The 15,150-nt window shown below is 57.1% G+C and overlaps 1 protein-coding gene across 3 annotated transcripts in view; it reads left to right on the forward strand.

The window, feature by feature from the left end:
* The first annotated feature begins 621 nt into the window (after window positions 1–621).
* Window positions 622–15,150, forward strand: part of SCARA5 (scavenger receptor class A member 5) — a 29,740-nt gene continuing 15,211 nt past the window's right edge. For 2 of the 3 annotated variants that reach the window (XM_041405197.1, XM_041405194.1), the window contains exons 1-5: window positions 622–786; window positions 2,318–2,421; window positions 6,995–7,123; window positions 11,014–11,429; window positions 11,856–12,114. In XM_041405197.1, the coding sequence (XP_041261131.1) occupies window positions 2,319–2,421; window positions 6,995–7,123; window positions 11,014–11,429; window positions 11,856–12,114 (907 nt within the window). In that variant the 5' untranslated portion in view covers window positions 622–786; window position 2,318. Of the gene's footprint in view, window positions 787–2,314; window positions 2,422–6,994; window positions 7,124–11,013; window positions 11,430–11,855; window positions 12,115–15,150 lie in introns of all 3 variants that reach the window. The other variant, XM_041405195.1, reaches the window with a different exon arrangement.

Raw genomic sequence — 15,150 nt, forward strand, 5'->3', positions numbered from 1 at the left:
CCCGTTTTTCCCGAAGGACGCTCCGTTCCTGGTCCCCCTGTCCCGGTCCCCCTGTCCCGGTTCTCCTGTCCCGGTTCCCCTATCCCGGTCCCCCTCTCCCAGTTCCCCTATCCCGGTCCCTCTGTCCCGATCCCCCTGTCCCAGTTCCCCCGGAGTTTCCCATCCTCGGTTTTCCCGGAGGACGCACCGTTCCCGGTCCCCCTGTCCTGGTCCCCCTGTCCCAGTTCCCCCGGAGTTTCCCATCCTCGGTTTTCCCGGAGGACGCACCGTTCCCGGTTCCCTGCTCCCCTGCCCCTGTCCCGGTCCCCCTATCCCGGTTTCCCCGGAGTTTCCCATCTCCGTTTTCCCGGAGGACTCTCCGTTCCCTGTTCCCTGCTCCCCTGCCCCTGTCCCGGTCCCTCTATCACGGTTCCCCTGTCCCGGTCCCCCTGTCCCGGTTCCCCCGGAGTTTCCCATCTCCGTTTTCCCGGAGGACTCTCCGTTCCCCGTTCCCCGCTCCCGTGCCCCTGTCCGGGCCCGGGGCGGGCTCGGGGCGGCCCCGGTAGGCGGGAGGGGGCGCGGGCAGCCCGGCCCCGCTCCCGCTCCGCCTCCAAAAGGCTCCGGCCGGGCGGGCCCCGCTCACAGCCCCGGGACCCCGCACCCATGGGCGGCTGCCGGGCCCCGCCGCCGCCCGGGGGGGCTCCTCGCCGTCCTCGGCCCCCGGTACCGGGCAGCGCCGGCGGGACACAGCCCGGGGACTGAGGGAAACCCGGGAAGAGGCCACGGGAAGCTCGGGAAATCCCGCGGGTGAGCGGGGCCGGGGGGGACGCGGAGCGCGGGGAGGGGAGCGGGGTGGGGGAGCCCCGAGCGCCGGGGGCGGCGGGGAGGGAGGCGGGCCGGTTCTCCCGGGATGCTGCTGCTGTCCCGGTTCTCCCGGGATGCTGCTGTCCCGGATTCCTGTCCCGGTTCTCCCGGGATGCTCCAGTCCCGGATTCCTGTCCCGGTTCTCGGGGGATGCTCCAGTCCCGGATTCCTGTCCCGGTTCTCCCGGGATGCTGCTGTCCCGGATTCCTGTCCCGGTTCTCCCGGGATGCTGCTGTCCCGGATTTCTCTGTCCCGGTTCTCCCGGGATGCTGCTGTCCCGGATTCCTGTCCCGGTTCTCCCGGGATGCTCTTGTCCCGGATTCCTGTCCCGGTTCTCCCAGGGAATGCTCCAGTCCCGGATTCCTGTCCCGGTTCTCCCGGGATGCTGCTGTCCCGAATTCCTCTGTCCCGGTTCTCCCTGTCCCAGTGGCCCTGGTTCCTATCCCAGTTCTCCCGGTCCTGGTTCCTATCCCCGTTCCTATCTCAGTTCTCCCTGTCCCAGTCCCTATCCCGGTTCCTATCCCAGTTCTCCCGCTCCTGGTTCCTATCCTGGTTCCTATCCCGGTTCCTATCCCAGCTCTTATCCCAGTTCCTATCCTGGTTCCTATCCCAGTTCCTATCCCAGCTCTTATCCCAGTTGCTGTCCCGGATCCCCTGTCCCGGTTCCCATCTCAGATCCCCCTGTCCTGGTTCCTATCCCGGATCCCCTGTCCCGGTTCCTGTCCCGATTCCCCCTGTCCTGGTTCCCATCCCAGTTCTCCCAACCCCAGATCCTGCCCCGGTTCCTGCCCCGGTTCCTGTCCCGGTGTCCCGGGTCAATCTCCGCCGGGGGTTTCTCTGTATCCCGCTTCCCCAGGACGCTCCTGCCCCCATTCCCCATCCCTGCTCCTGTGGGGGTTTGAGAGCCCCTCTGGAATTCCTGGATGGTTTTTCCCCCTTGGAATTGGAACCGAGCTGGGAGTGCTGCTGGTGTAACGGGGGTGGGGGTGACAAAACCCCAGCGGCACAACAATCCCAGGGAAAACAGAATCCATGGATCTGTGCCTGCCTCAAACCCCAGTGTCCAGCCGGCCTTGGGCACTGCCGGGGATCCAGGGATGCTCTGGGAATTCCTTCCCAAGGTCCCACCATCCCAAGCTCCCCTTTCCCACTGGAAGCCATTTCCTGGCTGCTGGCCCTCCAGCCCTTGCCCAAATCCCAGCTCTCCTGGAGCCTCTGGAAAAGGCTCCAAGGATTCCCTGGATCCTTCCCTGATCCAGCTGCACATTCCCAGCTCTTCCAGCCCTGGAGCAGCTCCAGGCTCTCCTCCCCAGCTCCGTGTCCCGCTGATTTTGGGATCCTGGAGCTGCAGGTGGGCTCTCACCTGCCCCATCCCAATGGCAGAGCCGGGATTGGGATTGGGATTTGGATTGGGATTGGGATTGGGATGTGCCGAGCCCCAGCCCCGTGGCACATTCCCGTTTTTCTCCAGCAGGATGGAGAACAAGGCCGTGGATCTCTCCGAGTGGGAGAACGGATCCGTGCTGGAGGAGCCCTTGGAGGGACGGAGCCTTTCCAAGCTGAACCTCTGCGAGGACGGTGAGCGCGGATCCGCCTCCGGATCCACTCGGGATCCACCTCTGGATCCACTCGGGTCCACCTACGGATCCACTCCTGCATCAACCCCTGGATCCACCGGTGGATGCACCCCTGCATCCGCCTCTGGATCCACTTCTGGATCCAGCTCCAGATCCACCTCTGGATCCACCCCTGCATCCACCTCTGGATCCGCCCCTGGATCTGCCTGTGGATCCACTTCTGGATCCGGCTCCAGATCCACCTCTGGATCCACCCCTGCATCCACCTCTGGATCTGCCTCTGGATCCACCTCTGGATCCACCTCTGGATCCACCCCTGCATCCACCTCTGGATCTGCCTCTGGATCCGCCTCTGGATCCATCTGTGGATCCACCCCTGCATCCATCTCTGGTTCTGCCCCTGGATCCACCTCTGGATCCACCTCTGGATCCACCCCTGCATCCATCTCTGGTTCTGCCCCTGGATCTGCCTCTGGATCCATCTGTGGATCCACCCCTGCATCCATCTCTGGATCTGCCCCTGGATCCGCCTCTGGATCCATCTGTGGATCCACCCCTGCATTCACCTCTGGATCCACCTCTGGATCCAACCTAGGATCCACCTCTGGGTCCACCTGGGGATCCACCTCGATCTCTACCCCTGGATCCACCTCGGGATCCCCCTCCTGATCCATCCCTGCATCCACCTCTGGATCTGCCCCATGATCCACCTCCAGATCCACCCCAGGATCCACCTCCAGATCCACCTCCAGATCCACCCCAGGGTCCACCCCATGATCCACCTCAGGATCCGCCCCATGATCCACCTCCAGATCCCCCCACAGGATCCACTTCCGGATCCCCCCACAGGATCCACCTCAGGATCCACCTCCAGATCCACCTCCGGATCCGCCCCATGATCCACCTCCAGATTCATCTCTGGATCTGCCTCTGGATCCATCCCCAGATCCACCCCAGGATCCACCTCCAGATTCATTCCAGGATCCACCTCAGGATCCCCCCTGGATCTGCCTTGGGATCCATCCGGGGATCCAGCCGGGATCCATGGTGGGAGCGCACGGAGCTGGCGGGAGCCGGGATTGCTGGGGAAGGAGCTCCGGATGTGGCTCCTCGCAGGCAGAGGAGCCCGGGATGAGCTCAGCACTCAGCTCCGGGCTCCAGCCGGGATTCCCGGCCCTGGGAATGGTGGATTTCATGGTGGGAGTAGCACCAGCATGTGTCCTGGCCTTGGCCCAGGTTTTCCAGGGATTCTGTGGCTCTCCCATCCCTGGAAGTGCCCAAGGAAAGGTTGGATGGGGCTTGGAGCAGCCTGGGATTGTGGGATTGAAGGTCCATGGATCCCATCCCGATGGGGAGGGGCTGGCTGAGCTGGGAACATCCAGCTCCGGATAAATTCCTCCTGGGAATGCTGCAAGGGGCTCATGGAGGTGACTCCAAGGGGACCTGTGGGGGTAGGGACACCTTTGGATCGGGAGGGAGAATTCCCCATCCAGGAGTTCCCAGAGTGTTGATCCCATTCCCAAAATCCCTGCTCCTGCCTCTTCCCAGCTTCCCAATCCTGCTGGGAAATTCCCACTGGGAAACCGCTGGAAAAGCCGGGAGGGAAGAACCGGAGCCCCCCGAGGACTGATCCCAGAATTCCCAGCAAATCCCTTGCCCTGGGAAAGGCTGGAGGCGCCTCCCTGGCTTTGGGCTTTTGGTGGAATTCCGCCTGGAATTCTCGGGGCTCATCCCAAGGCGGGGCTGGCTCTCCGGGGAGCCCTATTCCCAGGGAAGAGGTCTCTGGAGCGGGATTTTTGGGAAGGGGCAGGAGCAAAGTCACCCCCGAGGTTTGGACCACCCGGATCCCGCCCGAATTCCTGGAAAACTCCCGCCGGGGGAGCGAGGATCCATCGGGAGCGCGATCCAATCCTTCTGCTGGCCCGGGAACGGCATTCCCTGACCTTTTCCAGGCTTTCGGGGACCCAGAATCCCCGAATCCCGGTTGTTTTCCTCCTCCCGCTCCCTGGAGCCTGGGCAGGGGCAGGAAATGTTCGCTTTTCCTTGGATCCCGGCCCTTTCCACGGGCAAACGCTGCCGGCCGCGCTTCCAAGGGCCGGGAATGGGAGTGGGTGGATCGGGGCGCGGTGCCAGCTCCTCCCGGGCTGTCCCGGGAGCCCCTGGAAGTGCGGAATGTCAGGAAAACATCGGCGCCCTCCTCATCCCGCGGCTCCATCCCAGGAATTCTGGGCGGGGAGCGGGGGATGGGATCCAGCTGGAGCATCCCGGATCCCACCTGAGCCGCATTCCCCCTGGATCCATCATTCCCGAGCTCCAAAGCCGGGCTGAGTTTCGGGATCCGCCCGCCGTAACCCTTTCCCGGCTGGAGGCTTTTCCAGGCATCCCTGCTTTCCCGGGAGGGACACGCGGGGACAGCCCTGGAGCTCGGGAAGGACCAGGGGAAAGGGTCCCTGGAATTCCGGGATCCCCCCATCCAGGGGTTCCACCGCCGGAGCTGGGAATTGCTGTGGGATGTGATCCCAAATCCTAGCAGGAATGGGATCCCAAATCCCAGTGGGAATGGCCGAGGTGGAAGTGGGAATTGCTCCTGGACAGGGAATGAGATCCCAAATCCCAGCAGGAATGGGATCCCAAATCCCAGCAGGGATGGGCCAGGCTGGAGCTGGGAATTGCCATGGGATGGGATTCCAAATCCCAGCAGGAATGGGATCCCAAATCCCAGCAGGAATGGCCAGGCTGGAGCTGGGAATTGCCCTGGGATGAGATCCCAAATCCCAGCAGGGATGGGATCCCAAATCCCAACAGGAATGGGATCCCGAATCCCAGCAGGGATGGGCCAGGCTGGAAATGGGAATTGCCATGGGATGAGATCCCAAATCCCAGCAGGAATGGGATCCCAAATCCCAGCAGGGATGGGCCAGGCTGGAGCTGGGAATTGCCCTGGGATGAGATCCCAAATCCCAACAGGAATGGGATCCCAAATCCCAGCAGGAATGGGCCAGGCTGGAGCTGGGAATTGCCATGGGATGGGATCCCAAATCCCAGCAGGAATGGGATCCCGAATCCCAGTGGGAATGGCCAAGGTGGAAGTGGGAATTGCTGTCACATGAAATAGGATCCCAAATCCCAGCAGGAATGGCCAGGCTGGAAATGGGAATTGCTGTAGGATGAGATCCCAAATCCCAGTCGGAATGGCCAAGATGGAAGTGGGAATTGCTCCTGGGCAGGGAATGAGATCCCAAATCCCAGCAGGGATGCTCCAGGCTGGATCCGGCCGTGGATCAGCGCTGTCTCCATCCAGGAGGTTTGGATTTGGGATTCTCCTCTCCCGTGGGATGAGGGGCTCTGGGTCGGAGCCTCGGATCCCTGAGGAGCACAAAACACCCGGATGAAGTGGCCCACTGCTCCAGGTGGGAATTCTGGGCTTTTCCTCCCTCTTCCATTGGTGTCTCCTTGGGAGAACTCGGATCTGGGAAAGGGCAAAGAGAGCTAGAGCCAAAATGCCGGGAAAGTCTGCTCCCAAAAAACCGCTGTTCCCGCCAGGGTCCAACAGGGAATGCTTCTGGTGGGAAGAGACCTCCAGACTCATCCCATTCCATGGGCAGGGACAATTCCCACCATCCCAGGTTGCTCCAAGCCCATCCAACCTTTTCTTGGATAGTCACAGGGATCCAGGCATTCTCTGGGAATTCCAGCCCAGCCGGGAATTCCTTCCCAAGATCCCACCATCCCAAGCTCCCCTTTCCCACTGGAAGCCATTCCCTGGCTCCTGGCCCTCCAGCCCTTTCCCAAATCCCAGCTCTCCTGGAGCACCTCTGGAAAAGGCTCCAAGGATTCCCTGGATCCTTCCCTGATCCAGCTGCACACTCCCAGCTCTCCCAGCCTGGCATTGGATCCATCCCCATCCTGATTCCTCCTGGAGAAGGAATTTTGGGATCCAGGAGCTCCACTGGGAATTGGGGACTCCAGGAAGGGTCTCCCTTCCCTTTTCCATCCCCATAAAATTCCATAAAAATCCCTGGGGATGGATCCTGAGTGTCCTTGATCCCAGAATCCCGGAATGGTTTGGGATGGGATCCATGGACCTTCAATACCACGATCCCAGGGACATTTCCCACATCCCAGGGTGATCCAAATCCTCCCTTGGACACTACCAGGGATTCTCTGGGAATTCCAGCCCAGCCGGGAATTCCTTCCCAAGATCCCACCATCCCAAGCTCCCCTTTCCCACTGGAAGCCATTCCCTGGCTCCTGGCCCTCCAGCCCTTTCCCAAATCCCAGCTCTCCTGGATCCCCTTTGGGATCGGGAAGCGGCTCCAAGCATTCCCTGGCGCTCAGGGATTTCCTTGGAGCTGCATCCCACGGGATTTTCCTGCCTGGCTCCACCCCAGCATCTCCAGAGGATCCCGGAACGCTTTGGGTGGGAAGCGACCTCCAATCCCGCCCCATTCCCGCTATTCCCAGGTGGCTCCAACCCCACCCAACCTTTCCCCGGCGCGCTTCCAGGGATGGATCCCGGCCGTTCCCGCGGCATTCCAAGGCCCCGCTGACCCGTGTCCCGCTGCTTCCCGCAGATCCCGGCCGGAGGACGCGGCGCTGGGCGTGCCGCGGCCGGATGGGCTCGGCGGCGGCGCTGAAATATTCCGTGGTGGGGCTTTACCTCCTGGTGCTCCTCATCCTGGTGGGAATCTTCATCCTGGCAGGTGAGGCCGGCCCGGCTCCGCCCCCAGGACTTCCAGGAAATTCCAGGGAATTCCAGGCCGGAAGGGTTTTTTTGGGTCGTCCAGGGGAGGGGAAGTTGGGATCCAGCAGGAAGAATAAGCAAACAAACAAAAAAAAAAAAAGCCACCCCAAAACACATTAAAAACCTCAAAGAATTCTAAAAAAATAAAAAAAAAATCCTGAAAAATCCCCAAAAACCCATTAAAAACCCCAAAGAATTCTAAAAAAAATTTTACAAAACCTGAAAAAAACCCAAAAACCCATTAAAAACCCGGCTCCGCCCCCAGCACTTCCAGGAGATTCCAGGGAATTCCAGGCCGGGAGGGTTTTTTTGGCTCGTCCAGGGGAGGGGAAGTTGGGATCCAGCAGGAAGAATAAGCAAACAAACAAAAAAAAAAAAGCCACCCCAAAACCCATTAAAACCCTCAAAGAATTCTAAAAAAAATTTTACAAAACCTGAAAAAAACCCAAAAACCCATTAAAAACCCCAAAGAATTCTTTTAAAAAATTCCAAAAAAAAACCTGAAAAAACCCCAAAAACCCATTAAAAACCCCAAAGAATTCTAAAAAATAATTCCAAAAAAACCCCTGAAAAATCCCCAAAAACCCATAAAAAGAATTCTAAAAATATCCCCCCAAAAAAGCCTGAGAACTCCAAAAAAGTCTCCCCAAAAAACCCAAAAGAATTTTTAAAAAAACCCTCAAAAACAAAAAAAAAGCTGAAAACCCATAAAAAAACCCCAAGAATTTAAAAAAATCCCCCCAAAAACCCATAAAAAAACCCAAAGAATTCTAAAAAAATTTTTAAAAAAACTGAAAAAACCCCAAAAACCCATTAAAAACCCCAAAGAATTCTAAAAAATAATTCCAAAAAAAAATCCTGAAAAACCCCCAAAAACCCATAAAAATAATTCTAAAAATATCCCCCCCAAAAAAGCCCAAAAAACTCCAAAAAATCCCCCCAAAAACCCATTAAACACCCAAAAGAATTCTTAAAAGAAAAACCCCAAAACCAAAAAAAAAGCTGAAAACCTATAAAAAAACCCCAAGAATTAAAAAAAATCCCCCCAAAAACCCATAAAAAAACCCAAAGACTTCAAAAAAATCCCATAAAAAAACCCCAAAAACCCATAAAAATCCCATTAAAATCCCCAAAGAATTCAAAATTATCCCCAAAAAAAAACCCCAACCCCCCCCCAAACCCATTAAAAATCCATTAAAAACTCATTAAAAACCCCAAAGAATCGCAAAAAAGCCCATTAAAAAAAACATTAAAAACCCACAAAAAACCAATTTAAAAACCCCAAATAATTTGGGCAAAAAAAAAAAAAAATCCCAAAAAACCCCCAAAACCCATTAAAAAACCATAAAAAACCCAAGGAATTTGGAAAAAAAACCCAAAAAATCCCCCAAAAAAACCCAAAAACCCATTTAAAAACCCCAAAGAATTTGGAAAAAAAAATAAACCAAAAAAACCCCAAAACCCATTTAAAAACCATAAAAAACCCCAAAGAATTTGGAAACCCCCCCCCAAAAATCGCAAAAAAGCCCATGAAAAAAAACATAAAAAACCCATTTAAAAACCCCAAATAATTTGGGGGAAAAAAACTCCAAAAATCGCAAAAAAAGCCTGTAAAAAACAATAAAAATCCATTTAAAAACCCCAAAGAATTTGGAAAAACAACCCAAAAAATCCCAAAGAACCCATTAAAAAACCATAAACAACCCAGTAAAAACCCAAAAAAAACCCCAAAGAGTTCGGAAAAAAAAATCCCAAAAAAACCCCAAAAGCCCATTAAAAAACCATAAAAAACCCAAAGAATTTGGAAAGAAAAAACCCCCCAAAAATTGCAAAGAAACCCCAAAACCCATTAAAAAAACCCAAATAACTTGGGGAAAAAAAAAAAAAAAAACCAACAAAAAAATCCCCAAAAGAAACCCCAAAAAAAACCCCAAAAAAATGAAAAAAAAAACCACAAAAACAACTCATAAAAAACACCAAAGAATTCAAAGAAATCGCCCAAAACATCCCAAAAAAACCCCCAAAAACCAAAAAAACCCCAGAGAATTCGAAAAAAATCCCCAAAAGAAACCCCAAAAAAACCTTCAAAAACCCAAAAACCCAAAAAAAACCTCATAAAAAACCCCAAAGAATTTGAAAAAATCGCCCAAAACATCCCAAAAAAACCCCCCAAAACCCATAAGAAACCCCAAAGAATTTGAAAAAATCGCCCAAAACATCCCAAAAAAACCCCCCAAAACCCATAAGAAACCCCAAAGAATTTGAAAAAAATCCCCAAAAGAAACCCCAAAAAAACCCACAAAACCAAAAAAACCCACAAAAACAACTCATAAGAAAACCCCCACAGCATTCAAAAAAATCGCCCAAAACATCCCAAAAAAACCCCAAAACCCCATAAGAAACCCCAGAGAATTAAAAAAAAAATACCCAAAAAAACCCCCAAAACCCCCAAAAACCCCATAAAAAACCCCAAAAGAATTTTTAAAATCCCCATCGGGAACGGGATCTTTTCCTCCCTGGAGCCGGAGTTTCCCACATGGATCCCGGGCTCTTCGGTGGCCCCTGGGAATTCCCATTCCCTGTATCCTGACCCCCGGTCCCCCCCAATCCACCAAAAAACCTCAGAGCCCGCGGCTGGGACTCTGATCTCCCAAAATTCCCATGGAATCCTGGAATCGTCGAGGTTGGAAAACTCCTTGGGTCCCCTGGAGTCCAACGACTCCACGGATTTAAATCCCTGCAGGAATCGTCCCGGCACATTCCAGGGTTCCCGCCTCCCCTTTCCCAAATTTTGGTGAGTGCAGGGATGGCCAAGCCCTTTGGGAATGTCTGGAATTCCCGCCCAACCCCTGCGCAACCTTTTTCCGTGAGGGAATTGTTCCCAATTCCGGCCTGAACTTTCCCCGGCAGAACTCGCGGCTGTTCCGTCAATAACAACAAAAATCCCAAATATCCCGAAGTTTTTCCTCTGGGAATGTTTTCCCCTGCGGTTTTCCGTCCTTCCCGTGGGATCTGAGCCTCCCCAATCCCTCGGATCCCTCCCAGGGGTGCCGGGGCCAAACTGGGATGAGCAGAGGGAACCCAACCTCGTCCTGTGCCAGGAGGAGAATCCCAGCCGGAATTCCGAGACAGTGTGGGATTCGGGAACAGGGATCGGGAAGATGCCTGGAAGAAGCTGATTCCAGCTTGGACAGGGCTCGGAGGGACGGGGGGAGGAGTCGGGGATGGAATGGGGTGGGATTGGAGGTCCCTTCCCACCCAAACCTCTCTGGGATTCTCTGGAACTGCCGGGATGGCTCCAGGCTGGAATTCTGTCCCAGCAGATAAATAATTTGGGATGCGGCTCCAAGGGAAAAAAAAATGGGATTCAGGGAATGCCTGGAGCCGCTTCCCGATCCCAAAGGGGCTCCAGGAGAGCTGGGATTTGGGCAAGGGCTGGAGGGCCAGGAGCCAGGGAATGGCTTCCAGTGGGAAAGGGGAGCTTGGGATGGTGGGATCTTGGGAAGGAATTCCCGGCTGGGCTGGAATTCCCAGAGAATCCCTGCATCCCTGTGACTATCCAAGGAAAGGCTGGATGGGCTTGGAGCAGCCTGGGATGGTGGGAATTGTCCCTGTCCAGGTGGAACGGGATGAGCTTCACGCTTCCTCCCCACCCAAACCATTCCAGGACCCCGCAGCCCTTCTCCAGCCCCCGACCTCCTTCCGCAGCCTTGGATTCCAGGAGGGGCTGATGGGCGGAACCTTCCGGGATTCTGGGAATTTCCCCTCCCCAGGCCCCGAGGAAGCGGGAATGTTCTCGGGAGGACCCCAGGGCTCCTCCTGACCTCCCACCGCTCTCCTGCCCCGCAGCGTCCCGGCCCCGGGCGTCCCCCGAGGAGCTGAAGGCGCTGCTGGCCAACGTCCAGCGGCTCAACGAGACCCTCCGCGAGCTGCAGCTGCAGCCGCTGCAGCCGCTGCCCAGCGGCGACCTCCCGGAGCTCGTCTGGAGGCTGCAGGACCTGCTGCAGAACCACTCGGGCTCGCTGCTGCTGCTGTCGGGCTCGCTGCAGCGGCTGCAGGGGCTCCTGCGGGGCCTGCAGGGCCGGGCCGGCCAGGCGGAGCGCTCGCTGGCGCGGCTGCGGGACTCGCTGGGCCGGCAGAGCGACGCGGCCCAGCTGGAGCTGTCGCGGCTCTCCGTGGAGGCCAATGGCAGCCGGCTGCTCCTGGAGCACCACCAGCACCTCCTGGGCCACCTGGGCGGGCGGCTGGAGGCCCTGGGCGAGCAGGTGTGTTGCGGTGCGTTTTGGGGTGGGGGCACCCCGGGGGTGTCCCCGGAGGGGGCCCCTAGGCTGTGAGTTGGCAGGCAAGGAGACTCCACACGGCTTCTGATCAGATGAAGGTTTATTTGGGGTCCCACCCCCGGGAACAGCATGGCTACTGAGGGAAAAGGGGGAAAGGGGAAGGGAGGGGGAGCCTTGGGGAGGGAAGGGGCAAGAGGAGGGGAAGAAGCTGAGAGAGAGGAAGGGCTAAGAGCCAGACTGATCCCCCAGCACAGCTTAAGAGGGGAATTGAAGTGGGCGCGGAATCACATTGGGCCAGTGGGATGACGGGTACAGGATGGTTCAGGGCAGGACCACAGGCTTAGAACGTACCGTGCATTTCGGAGGGGTGAGACAGGGCACACCATTTAAACAAAATGGAATACAACACAGGTGGCCGTTCTCGGCGGGGCCGTGGATTCCGTGAACCGCAGCTTCTCCTACGACGTCCGCCTGCAGCGTTCCCGGCTCCGGGACCTGCAGGGGCTCCTGGGCAACGCCAGCGAGGACGGGCGGAGGATGCGGGCGGCGCACGCGGCCATGGAGCGGCAGCTGAGGCTGGAGCTGGCCCTGCTCAACAACGTCACCGAGGAGCTGCGCCTGAAGGACTGGGAGCATTCCGTGGCGCTCCGGAACATCTCCGTCATCCGGGGTGAGTGGTGGGATCGGGAGCGGTCCCCGCGCTCCTGTGCGGGGTCAGCCCGTCAGGGATTGGAGATTCCCTGGGTTCTCCAGCTGGAGGACGACTCCAGTGGAGTTGTTGAGGTTGGAAAAGCTCTCCAAGGTCATGGAGCCCAGCTGGTTGCCACCACTGATCCGTGTCCCCCCAAATCCATGAGGAATTTAATCCCACCAGGGATGGGGACTCCAAACCGCCCTGGGCCTGTTCCAATCCTTCACAGCCCTTTCCATGAAGGAATTGTTCCCAATATCCAATGAAACCTTCCCTGGCACAGCCTGAGGCCGTTTCCTCATCTTGTTTCTTGTTTCCCGGGAGAAGATCCCGACTCCCACACGGCTCCAACTCTTCATGGAGTTGTGGAGAGGGGAAAGGTCCCCCCTGAGCCTCCTTTTCTCCAGGCTGAGCCCCTTCCCAGCTCCCTCAGCCTCTCCTGGGGCTCCATTCCCTTCCCAGCTCCCTCAGCCTCTCCTGGGGCTCCATTCCCTTCCCAGCTCCCTCAGCCTCTCCTGGGGCTCCATTCCCTTCCCAGCTCCCTCAGCCTCTCCTGGGGCTCCATTCCCTTCCCAGCTCCGTTCCCTGCCCTGGACACGCTCCAGCCCCTCCGGGTCTCTCCGGCTGGGAAGTTCCCGGATCCATCCCCATCTGTCCCCGCTCAGGTGTCTCTACCCCCTTGGGCTCTCCAAACATTCCCCATCCATGGTTTGGAAGGAAGATCCCAAGGTTCCCTCAAAGATCCCAGGAAATCCCAACCTCGCCTATCCCATCTTTTCCTCCTTTCCCACCCTCAGCCCTTCCCAAATCCTGGAATTATTTGGGCGGGAAGGGTCCTTAAATCCCGTCCCGTTCCAACTCCAACACCTTTCCCTGTCCCAGGCTGCTCCAAGCCCTGGCCTTGGACACTTCCAGGGATCCAGGGGCAGCCACAGCTGCTCTGGGAATGCTGTGCCAGGGAGGGGGAGCCCCACGGAGAAACCCAGGAGATCCCAGTGGGAGCTCCGGGCCGGAGCAGGACTTTGGGAGCAGCTCCTGTCCCGTTTTCCAGCTGCTGTGCCTGCGGAGACCTCGGGGCTGTTCCAGATGAAATTCCAGCTGGAATTCCAAGGCCAGGGGTGGTGCCAAGGCACTTGTTCCCCTTTTCCAGCTGCTGGGCCGGAGGGGATGGACGTGGTTGATTCCCAGGAGATCCATCCCCCTGGAATACCAACAGCTCCTGGGGTGCTTCCCCTCATCCCCGGAGTTCGTAGGCTCCCAATCCCTGTTTTTGGGATGCTGGGATCACCCCGCCCCAACTGCTTTGTTATTTCCCTACTTCCCCACTCCTCAGATCCCACTTTTCCCTCCCCATCCATGGGGATGACGTCACCTGCTCTGGGATGAAGCCACCAAGGGTGGGACCCGTCACGGAGCCCTGGAAGCGCATTATCCCAAAACAAACCCCTTCCCAAGGGCCGGCAGCGGATTTATCAGCCCTGACACATTCCTGGCATCCCAAACTTCCCTCCCCTCCCATCCCATGGATCATTCCTGGGGCCTCGTGCCCAGCTGGATTCATCCCAGCTCCAGATGTCCTTGGGTGAGTCCGTTTTGTTCCCGGCTGGATTTGGCCGAGCCATTCCCTGCCTGCCTGGGGGGGCCTTGTTCCTTCTCCCCAAATCCTCATCCATCCCAAGCTCCGGATCCTGGATCCTGGAATTGGGCGGGGGCAGATTGGAAAGATCCCAAGGCTCCTCTCCAGCATCCCAGGATTTCTCCCTGCGCCTCCCCTGGCTCGGGAAGGACAATGCAGAGGAGTTTTGGGTCTTGGGAGAATTCCCAGGATCCGCTTGGTGGATTCCAGGGTGGGATGAGCTGGATCCCAGCAGGTCCCCAAGGTGACAGGAAGGTCCCATCCCTCAGGAAACGCCTCGTCCCGCTGGAATTGGAGGGTGGGAAGCAGGAATGGGATTTCCCGGGTGCAACCCTCGGGAGCTGTGGGGTGGGAGGAGCTGGGAATGCTCCGGAGCCTCTCCCAGCCGCCATTCCCGGTTTTCCTCCAGCCCAGCAGCTCCGTGTCCTGTCCCAAGAGCTGCTCCTTGCATGGGACCGTCCCTGGGAGCATTCCAGAAAATCTGTGGCTGCCCCATCCCTGGAAGTGCCCATCCCAAGGTCCAGGGTCCATCCCAAGGGTTTGGGATCCATTCTAAGGTCTGGGATCCATCCCAAGGATCTGGGGTCCATCCTTGCAATCCAGAGTCCATCCCTGGGTTCTGGGGTCCATCCCTGGGATCTGGGGTCCATTCCCAGGATCCGGAGTCCATTCCCAGGAACTGGGGTCCATCCCTGGGATCCGGAATCCATCCTTGGGGTCTGGGGTCCATTCCCGGGATCCAGAGTCCATCCCTGGGATCCGGAATCCATCCTTGGGGTCTGAGGTCCATTCCCAGGATCCAGAGTCCATTCCCAGGATCTGGACCCATCTCCAGGATCTGGAGTCCGTTCCCAGGATCTGGGGTCCATCCCAAGGGTCTGGGGTTCATTCCTGGGGTCCAGAATCCATTCCTGGGATCTGGAGTCCATCCCTCCATCCCCTCAGCCCCCGGAGCTGTTCGTTCCCTGTGGAAGAGACAGCCAGGGCCAGTAATTCCATATTTCCCATCATCCTTTCCTATCCCAAAACATTTCCCAGCCTTGACGTGGTTCAGGATCCCGCTCTGGATCCCACTCTGTTTCTCAGCCTTGACGTGGTTCAGGATCCCACTCTGGATCCCTCTCCAAATCCCACAGATTCCTACAGAGCATTCCCAGATCCCCATTCCTGATCCATTGAAACACATCCCTGCTCTTCCTGCCCCTTTTCCAGCGCCTGGAGCTCTGCCTGGGTCTCAGCTTCCCGAGTTCCCGGCTTTCAGGATTTCTCGGAAAACATTTCCCAGTCCTCGCCCTGGATGGGTGGGAATGACCCTTCCCGGCCTCTCCCTGCCCTGGTTTCTCTCATCCCAGGAATATTTTTTTTCTTCCCTGCTATTT

The sequence above is a fragment of the Onychostruthus taczanowskii genome, unplaced genomic scaffold (genome assembly GCF_017590055.1).
Source record: "Onychostruthus taczanowskii isolate IOZ18803 unplaced genomic scaffold, ASM1759005v1 scaffold225, whole genome shotgun sequence".
NCBI classification, from domain to species: Eukaryota; Metazoa; Chordata; class Aves; order Passeriformes; family Passeridae; genus Onychostruthus; species Onychostruthus taczanowskii.